The sequence below is a fragment of the Ornithorhynchus anatinus genome, chromosome 4 (assembly GCF_004115215.2).
Source record: "Ornithorhynchus anatinus isolate Pmale09 chromosome 4, mOrnAna1.pri.v4, whole genome shotgun sequence".
NCBI lineage: Eukaryota > Metazoa > Chordata > Mammalia > Monotremata > Ornithorhynchidae > Ornithorhynchus > Ornithorhynchus anatinus.
The window spans coordinates 117,784,757-117,801,232 of NC_041731.1; the positions used below are offsets into that span (position 1 = coordinate 117,784,757).

The following is a 16,476-nucleotide window of genomic DNA, read 5'->3' on the forward strand; positions in this document are numbered from 1 at the left end:
AGTAGCTGAGATTTCTGTTTTGCATCTGAGCTAAAGCATTGTCTACAGCACAGTAACATCAAATTACAGGTATAGGCAGTTATTGCTTTAGTGCTCACTGGTCATTTTAAATAAATATCGCTGATTGCCTGATTGATTATGTAGTAGCCTTGTTTGATGGCAGCCTGTTCATTCCCAACCTGCCAAGTGGCTATTGATTATGCATCTAGGGAAAAGAGGAAGGGCTGTGAGTCACGAGACCAATTTCAGACCAGCCCTGGCCTGCTGAGGAACCTTGGGCAAGTCATTTGATCTCTCTGTGCTTCTCTGTAAAACGGGGATACACTATCTGTTCTTCCTTCTTCTAAGGTTGTGTAGGACAAGGATTGTTCTGATCTAATTATCATGTATCTCCTTGGTACTCATCATAGGTTTGGCACCTATTAAGTGTTTAATAAATGCCATCATTATTATTCATTATTAGCACGGTCTGCAGATTTCTGCCGCATTCCTTTGGTATACTCCGTGGGAAGCTCAAGCTGCTGACAACACATTATTCCCCTTAGTACAAGTAACTCTGTGATCTCCGGTTGGTTCTTATCAGATCTGTTTTGATGACTTAGCAGTGCTGTATTCCTGAGCATCACTCAATCTGCATCCCTCCTCACCTCAAAACTCTCCATGACTTTGCTTGTCTCTCTGCATCAAATGAAAACACCTCACAATCAACTTCAAGGCCTTCCCATACCAATTGCACCTTATGTATTAGCTCTTTTCTTCTGCTAACCCCAACTCTGTCTTTGTTCCTCCCAGGCCCGCTTCCTAGATCCCAAATCTCCTTCCTCTGTCCTATCATTCACTAATTGATTGATGGCTCCCTGACCTTGGAACTCTCTCCCTCCTCTCAAGACAGATCAAAACTCTCCCAATAATTCAAATCTTTTCTAAAATTCTACCTCCTCCTTCAAGCCCTCCCAAATTCATTTTCCAGTGTCAGAGTATTATCATCTCATCAGCAAACTCTAGCACTTATGAAGTTACTCAGACTCACATTAGCACTTATGTATTGTTTTATGATATTTGTTAAGCACTTCCTATGTGCCAGGAACAGTACTAAGTGCTGATGTAGAAACAAGATAATCAGGTTGAACACAATCCCCATCCCTGATAGGGTTCATCATCTTAATCCCCATTTTTCAGAAAAGGTAACAGAGGCACAGAGAAGTGAAGTGACTTGTCCAAGGTCACACACTAGAAAATGGCAGAACAGCATTAGAACCCAGGTTCTCTGACTCCCAGGCTTTATCCATTAGGCCCTGCTGCTTCTGCTGTATTATTTATGTCATTTTTATAAATAGTAGGGAATCTTGTAAATGGATGCCTACTTGGAATGGTGCTTGGGTATTTATACACTGGTCAGCCTATTGATAATCATGATACTGACTGTTAAATCTATATCCAGCTGAGGGTTAGCACAACCTTGGGCACAAAGTATGGCATATGTATTTGTCTACCCTATGCCTGCTTGAGTTTACTGAAAACTGACACCAGACCACACATACATTTCTCTTCCTCTTCTTCCTCTCTCTTGATGGCTCCTTTCAGCTTAGCTGACATGGGGATCTAAGTTATTCCTTGGAACCAGCAATCACCATTATCTAGACTGTAAGATTCTTGGGGGCAGGGAATTTATTCTTGTATTATACTCTCCCAAGTGCTTAAAACAGTGCTCTGCACATGGTAAGCATTAAGTGCTCAATAAATACTGCCGATTGACTGACCAAACATACTCTCAGCCTGGAGATATGTTGGCCAGAAGGGGCTACTGAGCATCAGTAAACATCATCCAGCTGGAGCTGATTTCATCACCACATAGAATTTGAAAAATTTTGTGTATTTTGAAGAGCAGTTTGCAGAAATGGTTGAGCAAGACATCAGGCTTAATTCCTGTTGGGAAACAGGAAGTGAAGCCATTTTAAAATGACCTTCCTGGCCTATACACAGTCTTGTCTTGTCGAATCATCTCAATTTTTTTCTTTTCCACACAAGATGAAGTTTGGTCTAATAAGGGAACCCAAAAGGTTGGTTGCTAAGGGAAAAATGTAAAACGGACTTCAATCTTTAAATACTTAAGTGCTAGATTTCAAGCCACTTAGAGATTACAGTCTTACCGTTTTTACTGATGTCGAGTTCTTTTAGATTAACTAGGCTAGCAATGGAAGTTGGCAGATTTGAAAGGTCATTGTCGGGTATACTCAGTTTGCGTAGCGCTTGACAGTTGAACAATTGCTGCAACAAAAAACAACAACCAATTAGATGACTATTCGGCAAAGCTCAATTCTTAATTCTCATATCTATGTGACTAAATGACAGTAGAATCAAAGGATATTCACATTTCATTCTGAATGGAAAAGAAAGGAATATATGATGTTTTAAAATATGGCCAGTCTATAGTAATAAGGGTCTTCATTATACAATTTGGAATTCTATTCTCACAACACAAATCTATTCTCATATAACACGATTCACAAATTGGATCAAGTAGCTATGCTTGTGGTAGTTAAGGCATGAAGCTGTTACATTTCATAGCATCTGAGTCAGCCTTTCGGCACTGTACCATATACAATTTTGTGGCGGGGGGTATTGTTTCCAATATTTAATATATTAACCAATCAACTGTATTTACTGAATGCTTACTGTGTTCAAAGCTCTGCACTTAGAGCTTGGAAGAATATAATGTAAGAGACTCGGTAGACACGTTCCCTGCCTACAATGAGCTTACCATCTAGAGGGGTAATATACAATAATATAAATAAATTACTGTTATGTACATAAGTGGTATGATGCTAAGGGAGGGGTGAATAAAGGGAGCAAATGCATGCGCTACGGTGAATAGAGTTAACAAAAACTCACTATTGGCTTCAATGCTCTCCATCACCTTGCCACTTCTTACCTCACTTCCCTCTCTCTTTTTATATCCCAGCCTGTACACTCCGCTCCTCTGGTGCTAATCTCCTCACTGAGCCTCGAACTCGCCTGTCCCACCGTCGACCCCTGGCCCACATCCTACCTCTGGCCTGGAATGCTCTCCCTCCTCACAGCCACCAAACAAACACTCTTCCCCTCTTCAAAGCTCTACTGAAGGCTCACCTCCTCCAAAAGGCCTTCCCAAACTAAGCACCCCCATTCCTCAGCTCCCCTTCCCTTCCACCTTGACTCATTCCCTTTGCTCTTCCCCGTCTCTCCCCACTCCACAGCACTTATATATATATGTGTATATAGCTGTAATTAGAAAAATGCCCAGTGCTTAGAACAGTGCTTGGCATGGAGTAAAAGCTTAATAACATCATTATTATAATTCTATTTATTTATATTGATGCCTGCTTACTTGTTTTGATGTTTGTCTTCCCCCTTCAGACTGTAAACCTGCTGTGGGAAGGGATTATCTTGTTTTATTGCTGAATTGTACTCTCCAAGTGCTTAGTACAATGCTTTGCACAGAGTAAGCACTCAATATATATGATTGAATGAATGAATATAGTGAAATAATGAAGGCAAGGGTGTTAAGCATTCCGCTGGTGGTAGATGGAACAACAATGTAGAATTGGTATGAAAAAATGTCAGACCAGGTAGTCACTTCACACCATCTTCCTATTCTCTAATCCATTAATTCCCACAGCATCTACTGACACTATAATGTGATTTTCCCATAACATTAGATATCTCAAGAATATATCCACCACATTCTAGAAGAAATGACTATAGATTATGTTACCGGGGAAAAGTCCTTAAAACAGCAAATTGTTTTCAGGCAATTAGGCTTTGTTTTAAAAAGCAAAGATAGTTCTTTTCAGGATCCTAAATACATGATACTACCTGCTAGATGGAATTCTTCAGAATTAACAAGACTCTACTGGTGAAAACTAATAAAAAAGATAAAAAGTCATTTTCCCCATCATGTCGCGTCAATAGGCAATGAGGAACAGTGTGGCCTAGTGGAAACAGCACAGGCCATAGGCCTCGGAGTTGGAGGATCTGGGGTTTAATCCTGACTCTGTCACTTTTCTACTGTGTGGCCTTGGGCAAGTCATTTAACTTCTCTCTGCCTCAGTTTCCTCATCTGTAAAATGGGGCTCCAGTGCCGGTTCTCCTCTTATTTAGACTGTGAATCCCATGTGGGACAGTGAGTGTGTCTGACCTGATTAACTTCTATCTGAGAATTTAGTGCCTGGAATACAGTAAGTGCTAATAATGTCAACAATGACAATGTTTCCCTCAACCCAAAACAAAAAGCCAAGTAGAGACCCTCAGAGGTCTTCCCTGGGCTACACTCAGGAAAACAGGCCTGGTCATTTTGAAAATGAGCACTTCGACTGATTCTCATTTGTTTTCTCTTTTCAGAATAAAAATGGCAGATTCACGGCCACTTGAATACTTCATCTAATTCATCTGGTTTTCAAGGCAGAGGGGAGGCACTGACCTTTTCATAAACCAGGAAGAAGCTGAGGAGGCAGGTAGTAAATAGATTAGGAAGGCTAATGCATAATGGTTCCGCTTTTTCCAAAACATGTAATTGGAGCAATTTTGTATATGGGCCAAGGAGGTTTTCATGTTTTTAAAAGTTGAAAAAAAAATTGTGAAATAAATGGAACAAAATGTATTGTGTCTTCATACTGAGTAGGCTGCTACCATAGCAAATCTGAGGTATGCAGAATCGCACTCTCCAGACCCACAGGATCTGTTCATAGTATTAACATATTTTTATATTTGTCTCTCCATTAGAGTGTAAGTTCCTTGAGGGCAGAGAATCTGCCAATTCTCCATTCTGGACTTCTCAATTGTTTAGTACAGTGTACCACACATAGGTCGGCACTCAATACTTGATCATTATTATTATCATTATCATTTCTTAATGGTATCTGTTAAGCACTTACTATGTTCCAGGCACTGTACTAAGCTCTGGGGTAGATTCAAGATAATTGGGTTGAATACAATCCCCACCCCACATAGGGCTCACGGTCTTAATCCCCATTCAACAGACGGGGTAACTAAGGTACAGATAAGTCAAGTGACTTGCCCAAGGTCCCACAGCCGACAGTTTATTATGGCGTTCATTAAATGCTTACTGTGTGTCAGGCACTGTGGAAGATACAAATATTATAATGACGAAGTTGGCATTTGTTAAGCCCTTACTATGTGCCAGGCACTGTTCTAAGCGCTGATAGTCTCCCAAGCCCTTGGTACAGTGCTATGCACAGAGCAAGTGCTCAATGGATATTATTAAAATGAATGAAGTTAATCAGGTCAGACATTATGCCTGGCCCAGATGGGGCTCACAATCCAAATAGGAGGGAGAACAGGTATTGAATCCTCACTTAACCGTTGAGGAAACAGGTACAGAGAAGTTAAGTGACTTGCCCAAAGTCATACAACAAACAGTTGGCAGAATTAGGATTAATAATAATAATGTTGGTATTTGTTAAGTGCTTACTATGTGCAGAGCACTGTTCTAAGCGCTGGGGTAGATACAGGGTAATCAGGTTGTCCCACGTGAGGCTCACAGTTAATCCCCATTTTACAGATGACGTAACTGAAGCACAGAGAAGTTAAGTGACTTGCCCACAGTCACACAGCTGACAAGGGGCCGAGCCGGGATTAGAACCCAGGTTCTCAGACTTCCAGGCCGGCTTCCTGTGAGCCCATGCTGCTTCTCAGCATGCTACTACTACTAAAATCTATCAATCAATGGTATTTAATGAGTGCTTACTGTGTGGAGAGCACTGTGCTAAGCACTTGGGAGAGTACTATACAACAAAGTTGGTAGACATAGTGCACTGCATGAAGGGCTTGGGAAGAATAGTATTAAAAGCCAGAAATTACATTTTTTTACCCACTAGGAGCTTACGGTTTCATGGAGAGACAGATGTAAAACTATCCCCAGCTCTGGTCCCAATGTGCACTTGGTCAACATACATGAATAATACCAAAGTTTCGAATAGCAATTTTATTCCCGGTGTGCTCTCAAGTACTTTATCACTTTTGCTAACACGACAACCATGTAAGGTAGGTAGAAAGCCAGGTATTATTATACTCATTTTGCAGATGTGAAAATGGATGTACAGAGTGATTAAGTGACTTTCCCACAGTCACAGTAGGACTGTGGCCAAACTCACACTAGAAGATAAGTCCTCCGACTTTCAGACCTGCCCATTACACCATGGTATTAGTGAAGTCAAGGCAGTGTTGCCCAGTGGAAAGAGTATAGGCCTGGAAGTCAAGAGACCTGGTTTCTACTCCATTTCTGCCTCTAGCTTACTGCATGACTTAACCCCTCTGGGCCTCAGTTTCCTCATTTGTAAAATGGGGATAACAAACTTGCCCTACCTCTGATATTGTGAGCCCCATGTTGGAATGTGATGTGTCTGATCTGATTATCTCACTCTAACACTTGGAATACCACAGCCCACCCCCTCCTTCCAGCCCCTGGTTTTGCACCCCAATATTGCTTGACCTAATATGGAGGTGTTACTAAAGTAGAGAAGCAGCGTGGCTCAGTGGAAAGAGCACGGGCTTAAGAGTCAGAGGTCATGGGTTCTAATGCCGGCTCCACCACCTGTCAGCTGTGTGACTTTGTGCAAGTCACTTAATAGTAATAATAATAATGGTGGTATTTGTTAAGCGCTTACTATGTGCAAAGCATTGTTCTAAGCACTGGGGGGATACAAGGTAATCAGGTTGTCCCACGTGGGGCTCACAGTTTTAATCTCCATTTTACAGATGAGGTAACTGAGGCACAGAGAAGTTAAGTGACTGGCCCAAAGTCAAGCAGCTGGCAAGCGGCGGAGCCAGGATTTGAACCTATGACTTCTGACTCCCAAGCCAGGGCTCTTTCTACTGAGCCACGCTGCTTCTCTACTTTAGCAACACCTCCATATCAGGTCAAGCACTATTGGGGTGCAAAACCAACTTAACTTCTCAGTGCCTCAGTTACCTCATCTGTAAAATGGGGATTAAGACTGTGAGCCTCATGTGGGACAACAGTGCTTGGCACATAGTAAACCCTTAACAAATACCAACATTATTATTATTATTATTAAACATCTGTACTTCAGACCCTAGTCCCTTTGCCCTTTGACCGCTCTCCAAAGAGAAGAGAATTTACATCATTCAAACTCATGTGACAATTTCAACTGCTTAAATTTCCATTATAATAAGAAACCTGATAGGATATTTTTTAGCAATCTACTCCATCTAGCATTTGTCTTCCTAAGTGATGCTTCTTATAGTACCAGGAGTATAAGAATTTTTATTAGTTCATAGTCCTAAAATGTCAACATCATGCTTGCTCAGAAACTTTGAGAACCCCCACGCAAAGGAAGATTCTTCACATGGGTAAGTAACCAGGCTTAAGAACCAGCAGTTTAAATGGAGGCAGTCATTTTTATTTTAAAAATTCAAAGACTCTCCAGGCTGGTAGTTCTCTCAAAGTAGGATCAGAATTACATAATGATGATGATTAATATAAACTATATTGAAAAATGTATTTTAGAAACTTTGTTAGAGCTTTTAGAAAAGACTATTCATCTTTCATTTATGGCTATGAGGCAGGGATTAACACAGTCGATTTAGGCAACACCTGTCCTTTTATTTTTTCCATTCCTTTTAGCCCAAAGTAAAGAAAGCATTGCATGATCTCTGTTTCTGAACTAGTTAGGCTCTTGCAAAACAGACCTTGATGGCTCTCACTGCACATAAAACACCCATTATTTTGTCCTTTGGAGTAAAGAAAAGGATGAGTGAAATCATTTTATTTTGTGTCAAAGAAATTTGACTATTTCATTTTATAAAAGCTCAAAAGAGTAATTTGATGGATAGGTTTTGCTCATATCCAGTTTTCGCGGTGAAGGAACAGGAAAGGGATGCCAAAATCATGTCAAATTGTCCACCTGCCTCTCCAGTTTTCTTCCACCCCTCATTATCATTAATACCATTTCCAATCTGTTTTAGGCATAAACTTGTAAAAAATTCAGTCTGGTTTTGATAGGATTTAAAAATGTCTATCACCCAGTCACCTGCTTATTACAGCAACAATATTCAGTGTCTTCTACATTTTTTAAAATAGCTTTGTTGAACGCTTACTATACACCAGGCACTGTACTAACTGCTGAGGCAGACACAAGCTAATCATGTCCCACATGGGGCTCACAGTCTTAATCCCCATTTTACAGATGAGGGAACTGAGGCACAGAGAAGTGAAGTGACTTGCCCAACGTGTCACAGCAGACAAGCGGCAGAGCCAGCATTAGAACCAGGGTCCTTCCTGACTTCTGAAGCAGGCTATGCTGCTTCTATATCTCAAGCATTGTGGTAATCACTGGGATAGATTCAAGATAATCAGATTGGGTGCAATATTGATCCCATGTAGGGCTCCTAATCTAAGGGAAGGGGAAAATAAGGTATTTTATCCCCATTTTACAGATGAGGAAACTGAGACTCTGAGACTTTAAGTGACTACCCCCAAAGCCATTCAGCAGGAATGTCATGGAGCTGGGATTAGAAATTGGGTCTCCTGTCTTCCAGTCTGGTGCTTATCTAATTTGAAGTATTTGGAATTAGACCTATCCTTGCATATTTCTTTACTAGTTTAAATATATCATCTGCATTCTAGGGTCCATCTATCTAACAGTACATTTGCAAATATCCAAGTCAAGCAGCACTACTAAGCTTTCCACAGTGTTCCTCACAACAATTTTATTAGTAGTTTGGGCCAGAAGAAAGGAATAGGTTGAGTTTTAGTTCCATAAATAGAACAGGAGAACTTCTCTGTATGAGTCATTAAGTATACAAAAAAATTTGAAAAGGCCTTTAAATGAATCTGTGAAAGATCAAGCGTTGAATAAAATATACAGGAAAAGAGGATTTAAAAATAGCTGTAGTCCTCAAAACATGGGACTAAAAGTGAAATGCAAGTAACAGTGAAAATACTTGAAAGACAGTGGACTTTTACCACACTTCTGTGAATTTTTTTTCCCCATATTGAAAATATGTAACAAAAAAAGCTGGCTAGGGGTTTTAAAATGTTTGTGTCAAAAATTTCCTTTTTTTTTCCTAGGGAAAAGTGATGATTTACTTCATAATGGATAGACTTGTTGGTGAGAAGAAAATGTGGTTTCCATCACTGTTACTAAGAAAGCTTTTGAGTATTTCTTCTGCACCTTCACAAATCTTTCCATTCCTCTTACTCTCAGTTTGGATAAGAGGGCTCTCACAAATGCTCAAAATGGAATTGGATGATTTTTGTCCTCACTATATAGCTTTATCGATACATACCTCTATCTAACAATATTGCTACATAGATATATAGCCATAACTATAACTTTATTTCCATCCTTTGCATCAAAATTGACACCACTGATAGGTTTTATCATAGTGTGTGGAGTTGGTTAATAAGATCTGTGCATGATTGGCTATCTCTTCTGTGTTAAGTGCATGTAATGATCTCCCTTTGCTGTGGAATTGCATTTATTCCCATATCCTCTAGATTGTAAATTCTCTGTGGGTAGGGAACATTATTACCAACTTTGTTGTATTGTACTTTCCTAAGTAATTAGTATAGTGTTCAGAACACAGTGAGTGCTCAATAAATACCACTGATTGTTTGGTTGATATTGGAAGCAGAGTGGCCTAATAGAAAAACCATGGGCCTGGAAGTTAGAGGACCTGGGTTCGAATCCCATCTCTCACCTTGGACAAGTCACTTAACTTCTCTGGGCCTCAGGTTCCTCAACTGAAAAATGGGGATTCAATACTTATTCTCCCTCATAGACTGTGAGCTTCAAGTAGGACAGAGACTGTGTTCAATCTTCCTGACTTGTGTTTACGCCAGTGCTTAGAACTGTGCTTGACACGTAGTAAGCACTTAACAAATACCATTAAAAAACACTCACATAAAACCCCACAATGCATTTCTACTCGATGTATGACAGCTAACTTATCTTCTACTGTCGCTCCTAGTTACCCATCGAAATGATACGGTGTTTGACATCTTTCTTCATTGTTTCCTCAAAGTGTTTTTCAGGTGCAACTTCTTTTTTTTTATGATTACCCCATTTCAGCTAACCAGCATGTCTTTTGCTTGTTGTTCTCCTACACCCCACCCAATGAAGCAGCATGGGACAAAACATGACCTAGTGAAAAGAGCACGGACCTGGGAGTCAGAAGACCTAGGTCTTAATTTTGGGTTCTACCTCCTGTATGCCACGTCAAGTCACCTAACTTCCCTGTGCCTTAGGTACCTCATCCATAAAATGAGGATTAAATCCTCTTCCTTGCACCTTGGACTGAGAACTCCATGTGGGACAGGCACTGTAACCAATCTGATTATCTACCCCAGCCCTTAGGACAATGCTTGCCCTTAAGAAATACCATAAAGAAAGATGAGGTGATTTAATAAACATTGTTTCAGTACCAGGACTTCATAATTTGGATCCTGTCTGATCCTGGTGTGAAGAGCTGCTCATGAAGAAATCTCCAGAACTGCTCTAGAAGTGGTTGTGACTTCAGAGTTAGATCCAGGCCTCAAAGCTATAAAGGAAGTTGGACACTACCATTTTTATAAAATGCTGTCACTATCTTTTAGAAATATAATTAAGTAAATATTTAGCAAGGAAAGAAAAATCTACCCCAAATTTCCACTGGCAGACTCTGCAAGGTTACTCAGGCAATGAGTTCATCCTTGCCTGTTACTTTGCCTGGGACCCCAGAGAATCTACCACATTATCTCTTCAGCTACGAACAAGTGTTCGCTGGAATGTCAAAGCCTTGGCCATTAATAAACAGGTCTGGAAAATGATGTTCCAGGCAAGAGCAAAATGGGCAAAAATGTTGACAGTATATTTTATAGGATTTGTGATATAGGATACTTGAAAATGAACACATTCACACTCTGGATTTAGATAAAAATAGGTAGGGCTATTTCTGCCCCACAACCAAGGAATAAAGAGTCAGGATAATGATCGCTCTGGTCTAGGATCTACCTAGTGATATTAAATGACATCTGCAGAGGGCAGCTTGTCCATCTTGGTAAATTTAAATGGCTCCATTCATATACTCACATCTAATGACCTACTAGGCACCTATTACGTGCCAAGCACTATGTTGCACAATGGGGTAAGTTTAATCAAAACAGCCACAGTCTCTGTCTCAAATGGAACTCACAACCTAAAAAGTAGGTAGAGAAGGTATCATCCCCATTTTACAGATGAGAAAACTAAACTGACTTGAGGTTATGTGTTTGCAAACTAACAGATGCTATAATTGTTATATTGTTAGACGTTATTTAGGTCGGCTCTCGGCTTTTCTTGTTTCTTTCATCTGCCACATTCCATCCAAAATAGGACAAAAATATACTTTCAATTTCAATAGCCAGTCTGGGTGACTCTGAATTTTCTGACCTAGGTCTGAGGAATACAGCCATGGAAAGATTATAATAATAATGTTGGTATTTGTTAAGCACTTATTATGTATAAAGCACTGTTCTAAGCTCTGGGGGGATACAAGGTGATCAGGTTGTCCCACATGGGGCTCACAGTCTTAATCCCCATTTTGCAGATGAGGTAACTGAGGCACAGAGAAGTTAAGTGACTTGCCCAAAGTCACACAGCTGACAAGCAGCGGAGCCAGCATTTGAACCCATGATCTCTGACTCCCTAGCCCATGCTCTTTCCACTGAGCCACGCTACTTCTCTATTATGCAGTTGCTGGGTAAAATGAACTGTCCTGAGAACTTAGGAATAACAAATAAAGTGACATATTTATTGCCAAAAATGATCCTATATTACAACAACAATAATAATTATTGTATTTGTTAAGCATTTACTATGTGCCAGGCACTGTACTAACCACTGAGGTGGTTACAAGCAAATAGGTTGGACACGGTCCTGTGTCCCACGTGGAGCTCACAGTCTCAATATCCATTTTACAGATGAAGTAACTGAGGCACAGAGAAGTTAAGTGATTTGCCCAAGGTCACACAGCAGACAAGTGGAAGAGCCAGGATTAGAACCCATGACTTTATGACTCCCAGGCCAGTGTTATATCCATGCTACTTATTTTATAATTGGAAGGTAGCAAAAATATTTTCAAATAGAATAACATTTGTGATTGAATGAACAACTGAATGACATACACATAAAAGTACTCTCCTGGGGGGCTGGGAATGTATCTGTTGTTATAGTGTACTCACCCAAGTGCTTAGTACAGTGCTTTGCACTAAGTGCTCAATAAATACATTTGAATGAATGAATGGATGTGTACAAATATGAACACAGCGGTTCTGCCACTTGCTTGCTGTGTGACCTTGGGTAAGTCACTTAATTTCTCTGTTCCTGAGTTTCCTCAACTGTAAAATAGGGATTCAATACCTGTTCTCTCTCTTCCTTAGACTGTGAGCCCCATGTGGGACTGGGACTGTGTCAGAACTGATTAACCTGTATCTACCCCAGTACTTAGAACACTGTGAGACACATTGCAAATGTTTAGCAAATCCATAAAAAAGTGCAAGATATTGCTGGTTGGTTTGTATGACATAGGGTGCTGAGAATTAATGAGGGAAGGTTTGTTGGAGAAGGTAGGAGTTTTAGGAGGGATTGGAATGTGGAGAGAGTGGTGGTTGATGTGATATGGCTGAGGAAACAGAGAACAGAGGTGAAGAGACAGAAATTTAAGAGGGGGTAAGTTGGGGTGAGTTGGCATTGAAGATGAATGTGAGGAGCTTTTGTTGATTTTGAGGAGCAAGGGAAGGCAGGGTTCAGAGCTCTGGTAGGACAGGGAAGCCAGCAGGGAGAAAGTCTATCTGTTTGGGAAAAGAGACAAAGAAGAAAGGGAAAACACTCCTTTGACTAATTCTCAGCTTCTCATTCTCACAGAGAGTTACAGCTAGCTGTCTCTGAAAAGCTGTTCAAGGCTGCTTAAAGGATGCAGAATTTACCTGTCTTCTGGAAAATGAACAGGAAAAGAAATTATCAGAAAACGTCGGTGGCCATTGTGCCGAGGAAGGAGTGCTGCTTTGTTAATTGGGGAAACGAGGAAAATCAGTCTCATGAGACCAAAAAAGTAACTTTATTGTTTTCCTCTCCATTTCTGTGAATAAACTTAAACCGAAAACAGGAACCCCTCTCAGGCTCACACCTGGAGAGTTTCCAGTAGTCTACCAGTCTCGGCTATGGGAGGGAGAGTCAAGCAGAGGCATGTCCATTCCATTCCTAGTTTGGCCAGTGACTAGTGAGTGGAAGGCAATCTGCTACAAGTCAAAACTCACCCATGCTGGGCAGCAGTAGAATGGGAGAGAGTCAAGGGCGGAGACTCGAGTTTACAGCACAGAAGGCGGCTATGGTAAACCACTTTCACATTTTTACCAAGAAAACTCTGTGGATCCACTACCAGAATGATTGCAGATGGAGAGAGGGGTGTTCTGGGAGAGAGGTGTCTGCAGTGTCGTTATGGGTCGGAAACGACTCGACGGCACAATACAAGACAAGGGAACAGGAAGAATCAATGAACTGTTTGGGAAGGAGGGAAATACAACTACAGGAAGGTAAATTCTGGTAAAGACCATTTAATGATGATGACAATCTTACAAAAATCAACAATCAAATCAATACTGCTGAATGCTTACTGGGTGCAAGGCACTGTCCTAAGCAAACTGGTGGTATATTCTTAAATCTCCATATAGCCTAGAGAAAAGAGCTCAAGCTTGGGTCAGGAGACCTGGGTTCTAATCCCAAATCTGCCACCTATCTGCTGTGTGACCTTGGGCAACTTTAAACTCAACCTCTCTTTGCCTCAGTTACCTCATCTGAAAAATGGAGATAAAATACTTGTTCTTCCCCCATTTTTACCCTATGAGCTCCATGTAGGACAAGGGCTTCTCTGTACTGTAAATTCACTGTGGGAAGGGAATGTGTCTATTGTTATATTGTACTCTCTCAAGCGCGCAGTACAGTGCTTTGTAAATGATCAATAAATATGATTAAATGAACTGGTCCAATCTGATTATATCTACCTCAGAACTTACCACAGTGCTTGGAACATAGTAAGCGCTCAACAAATAGCACAATTAATTAAAAGCACTGGTCAAAACTGTTACCCTAGTGGCCAATTCTGAGAACTCATTAGATCCCAGGGATGATGTCTTAAGAGAGGGAAAGGAATAACATAAATCAATAGTATTTATTAGAACACTGTTATAAGTATTTGGGAGAGTACAATACAGCAGAGTAGGTAGACGTACTTCCTGCCCATGGTGAGTTTACAGTCTATGGGGAGACATATTAATATAAATAAACAAATTAGAGTTACATACATAGGAACTGTGGGACTGAGCATGGGGTGACTATCAAGTGTTAACAGGGCATAGCCCTAAGTGCAAAGGTGACACAGAAGGGAGAGGGAGAAGGGGAAAAGAAGGCTTAATTAGGGAAGGCCTCTTGGGAGATGTGATCTCAGTAAAACTCTGAAGATGGGGAGAGCGGTGGTCTGTCATATATGGAGGATGAGGGAGTTCCAGGTGGAGGAAGGATGTGGGAAAGTGTTTGACGGTGAGATAGATGAGATTGAGGTACAGTAAGCAACCTGGCACTACAGGAGCAAAAGCATATGGCATAGGTTGTAGTAAGAAATAAGCAAGGTAAGGTAGAAGTGGGAGAGATGAATGAATGTATTAAAGTCAATGGAAAGCAGCAACTAAGTCCTGCTTTTCCTCTGCTCTCCCTCCCCTCCCCATCTCCCCAATTCACTCCCTTTGCTCTACCCTCCTCCCCCCCACAGCACTTGTGTATATATGTACCTATTTATAATTCTATTTATATTAATGTGTACATATATATATCTATAATTCTATTTATATTGATGCTATTGATGCCTGTTTACTTGTTTTCATGCCGGTTTCCCCTCTTCTAGACTGTGAGCCCATTGTGGGTAGGGATTGTTTCCGTTGCTGAATTCTACTTTCCAAACACTTAGAACAGTGCTCTGCACACAGTAAGTGCTCAATAAATATGATTGAATGAATGAATGTGGAGGTGGATGAGCAACCAGTGGAGGTTGTTGAGGGCTGGGGAGATGTTTTTTAGCAAAAAGATCCAGGCAGCAGTGTGAAGTACGGACTGGAGTGAGGAAAGACAGAAGACAGAGAAGCAACATGGGCTATTCTGTAGAACACAGGCCTGAGAGTCTGAAGGACCTGGATTCTAATCCCAGTCCTGCTACTTGTCTGCTGTGTGACTTTGGGCAAATCACTTAACTGCTCTGTGCCTCAGTTACTTCATCTGTAAAATGGTGATTAAGACAGTGAGCCCCATGTGGGACATAGACCGTGTCCAACCTGATTAGTTTGTATAACTTCCCCAGTGCTTAGTACAGTGCCTGGAACACAGTAAATGCTTCACAGATACAATAAAAAAGGGGCAGGGAGGTCAGTGATGAGGCAGATGCAGTAGTCAAGGAAGATTAGGATACGTGCTTGGATCAGCACACTTATAGCGCCTACATTCTACAAAGAAAGAGATAACTCTAGAAATCAGAGACCTGACCTAAATTTCTATACCTAGAAATATAATGGGGAAAAAGGCCTCACAAAATCAATTTGCAAACAGTAATACTAGTGAATACTAGGTTTTGGGTAACTTTCTCCAGTGAACTTACTCCTCTATCTGTGGCAGAGAGAGACAGATCAGGAAGATTAAGGGGAAGAAATAGATCTATCTATCTTGATCTATCTTGAGTAATGAGGCCATTGATTCTGTCCCCCCAGTACTCATCAATAAACAGAGATTACATGGCAAGCTTGAGGGTGAATGCAGGGAGTGATAGCCAGTGGATCAGTGGCAACAGGAAGGGTCCAACTTGAGGTTTCTACTGGAGTTATAACTGGTCTTGGGGTGAGCAGAAAAAGGCAAGTACTGAAGTGAAGAACAAGGAAACAAACAAATGTGAGAAAGGGATGTACTGAAGGATTTCGTGACTGGGTCCCTTTAGATCCTTACCAGAACGAGACCCAATTCTGGATGCTATAATTAGAGAGGGGTGGGAGTAATTAGGAGAGGGTTCTATGGGAAACAGCTAAGATAATTAATGGATTGATGGGCAAACGATTTTGGTTTCTTTGACTGGCTCCTCCTGTGCCTCCCATTCCCTAAGTGAGGGGTCCCTCAATGCTCAGTTCTAGGCTTCCTTCTGTTTTCTAATTTATATCTGCTCCCACAGCTTCAACTACCATCTCCCTCAAAGTGACTTCCAAATATACCTTGCCAGCTTCAGCACTTCTCCCCTTCTGCAGTATTGTGGATCCTCCCTCTTTCAGGACATCTCTACCTGGATGTCCCACAGACACCTCAAACTCAAGATATCAATAATCGAACCCCTCATCTTCCCACCCAAACCTTCTCCCACCGACTTTCCCATCACTGTTGACACCACCACCATCTTCCCTGTCTCACA

General features: G+C 41.0%; 1 protein-coding gene and 1 non-coding gene across 4 annotated transcripts in view; one reads left to right on the top strand and one right to left on the bottom strand.

Moving 5' to 3' along the window:
- The window catches only part of LRRC7 (leucine rich repeat containing 7), a 551,725-nt gene that overhangs the window by 307,549 nt on the left and 227,700 nt on the right, over window positions 1-16,476 (bottom strand). For all 3 annotated transcript variants that reach the window (XM_039911928.1, XM_039911927.1, XM_039911926.1), the window contains exon 4: window positions 2,151-2,268. In XM_039911928.1, the coding sequence (XP_039767862.1) occupies window positions 2,151-2,268 (118 nt within the window). The remainder of the gene's footprint in view (window positions 1-2,150; window positions 2,269-16,476) is intronic.
- LOC114811520 lies at window positions 13,150-13,287 on the top strand. The gene has a single exon (XR_003759217.1). It is a non-coding gene; the product is annotated as a small nucleolar RNA SNORA7 (small nucleolar RNA).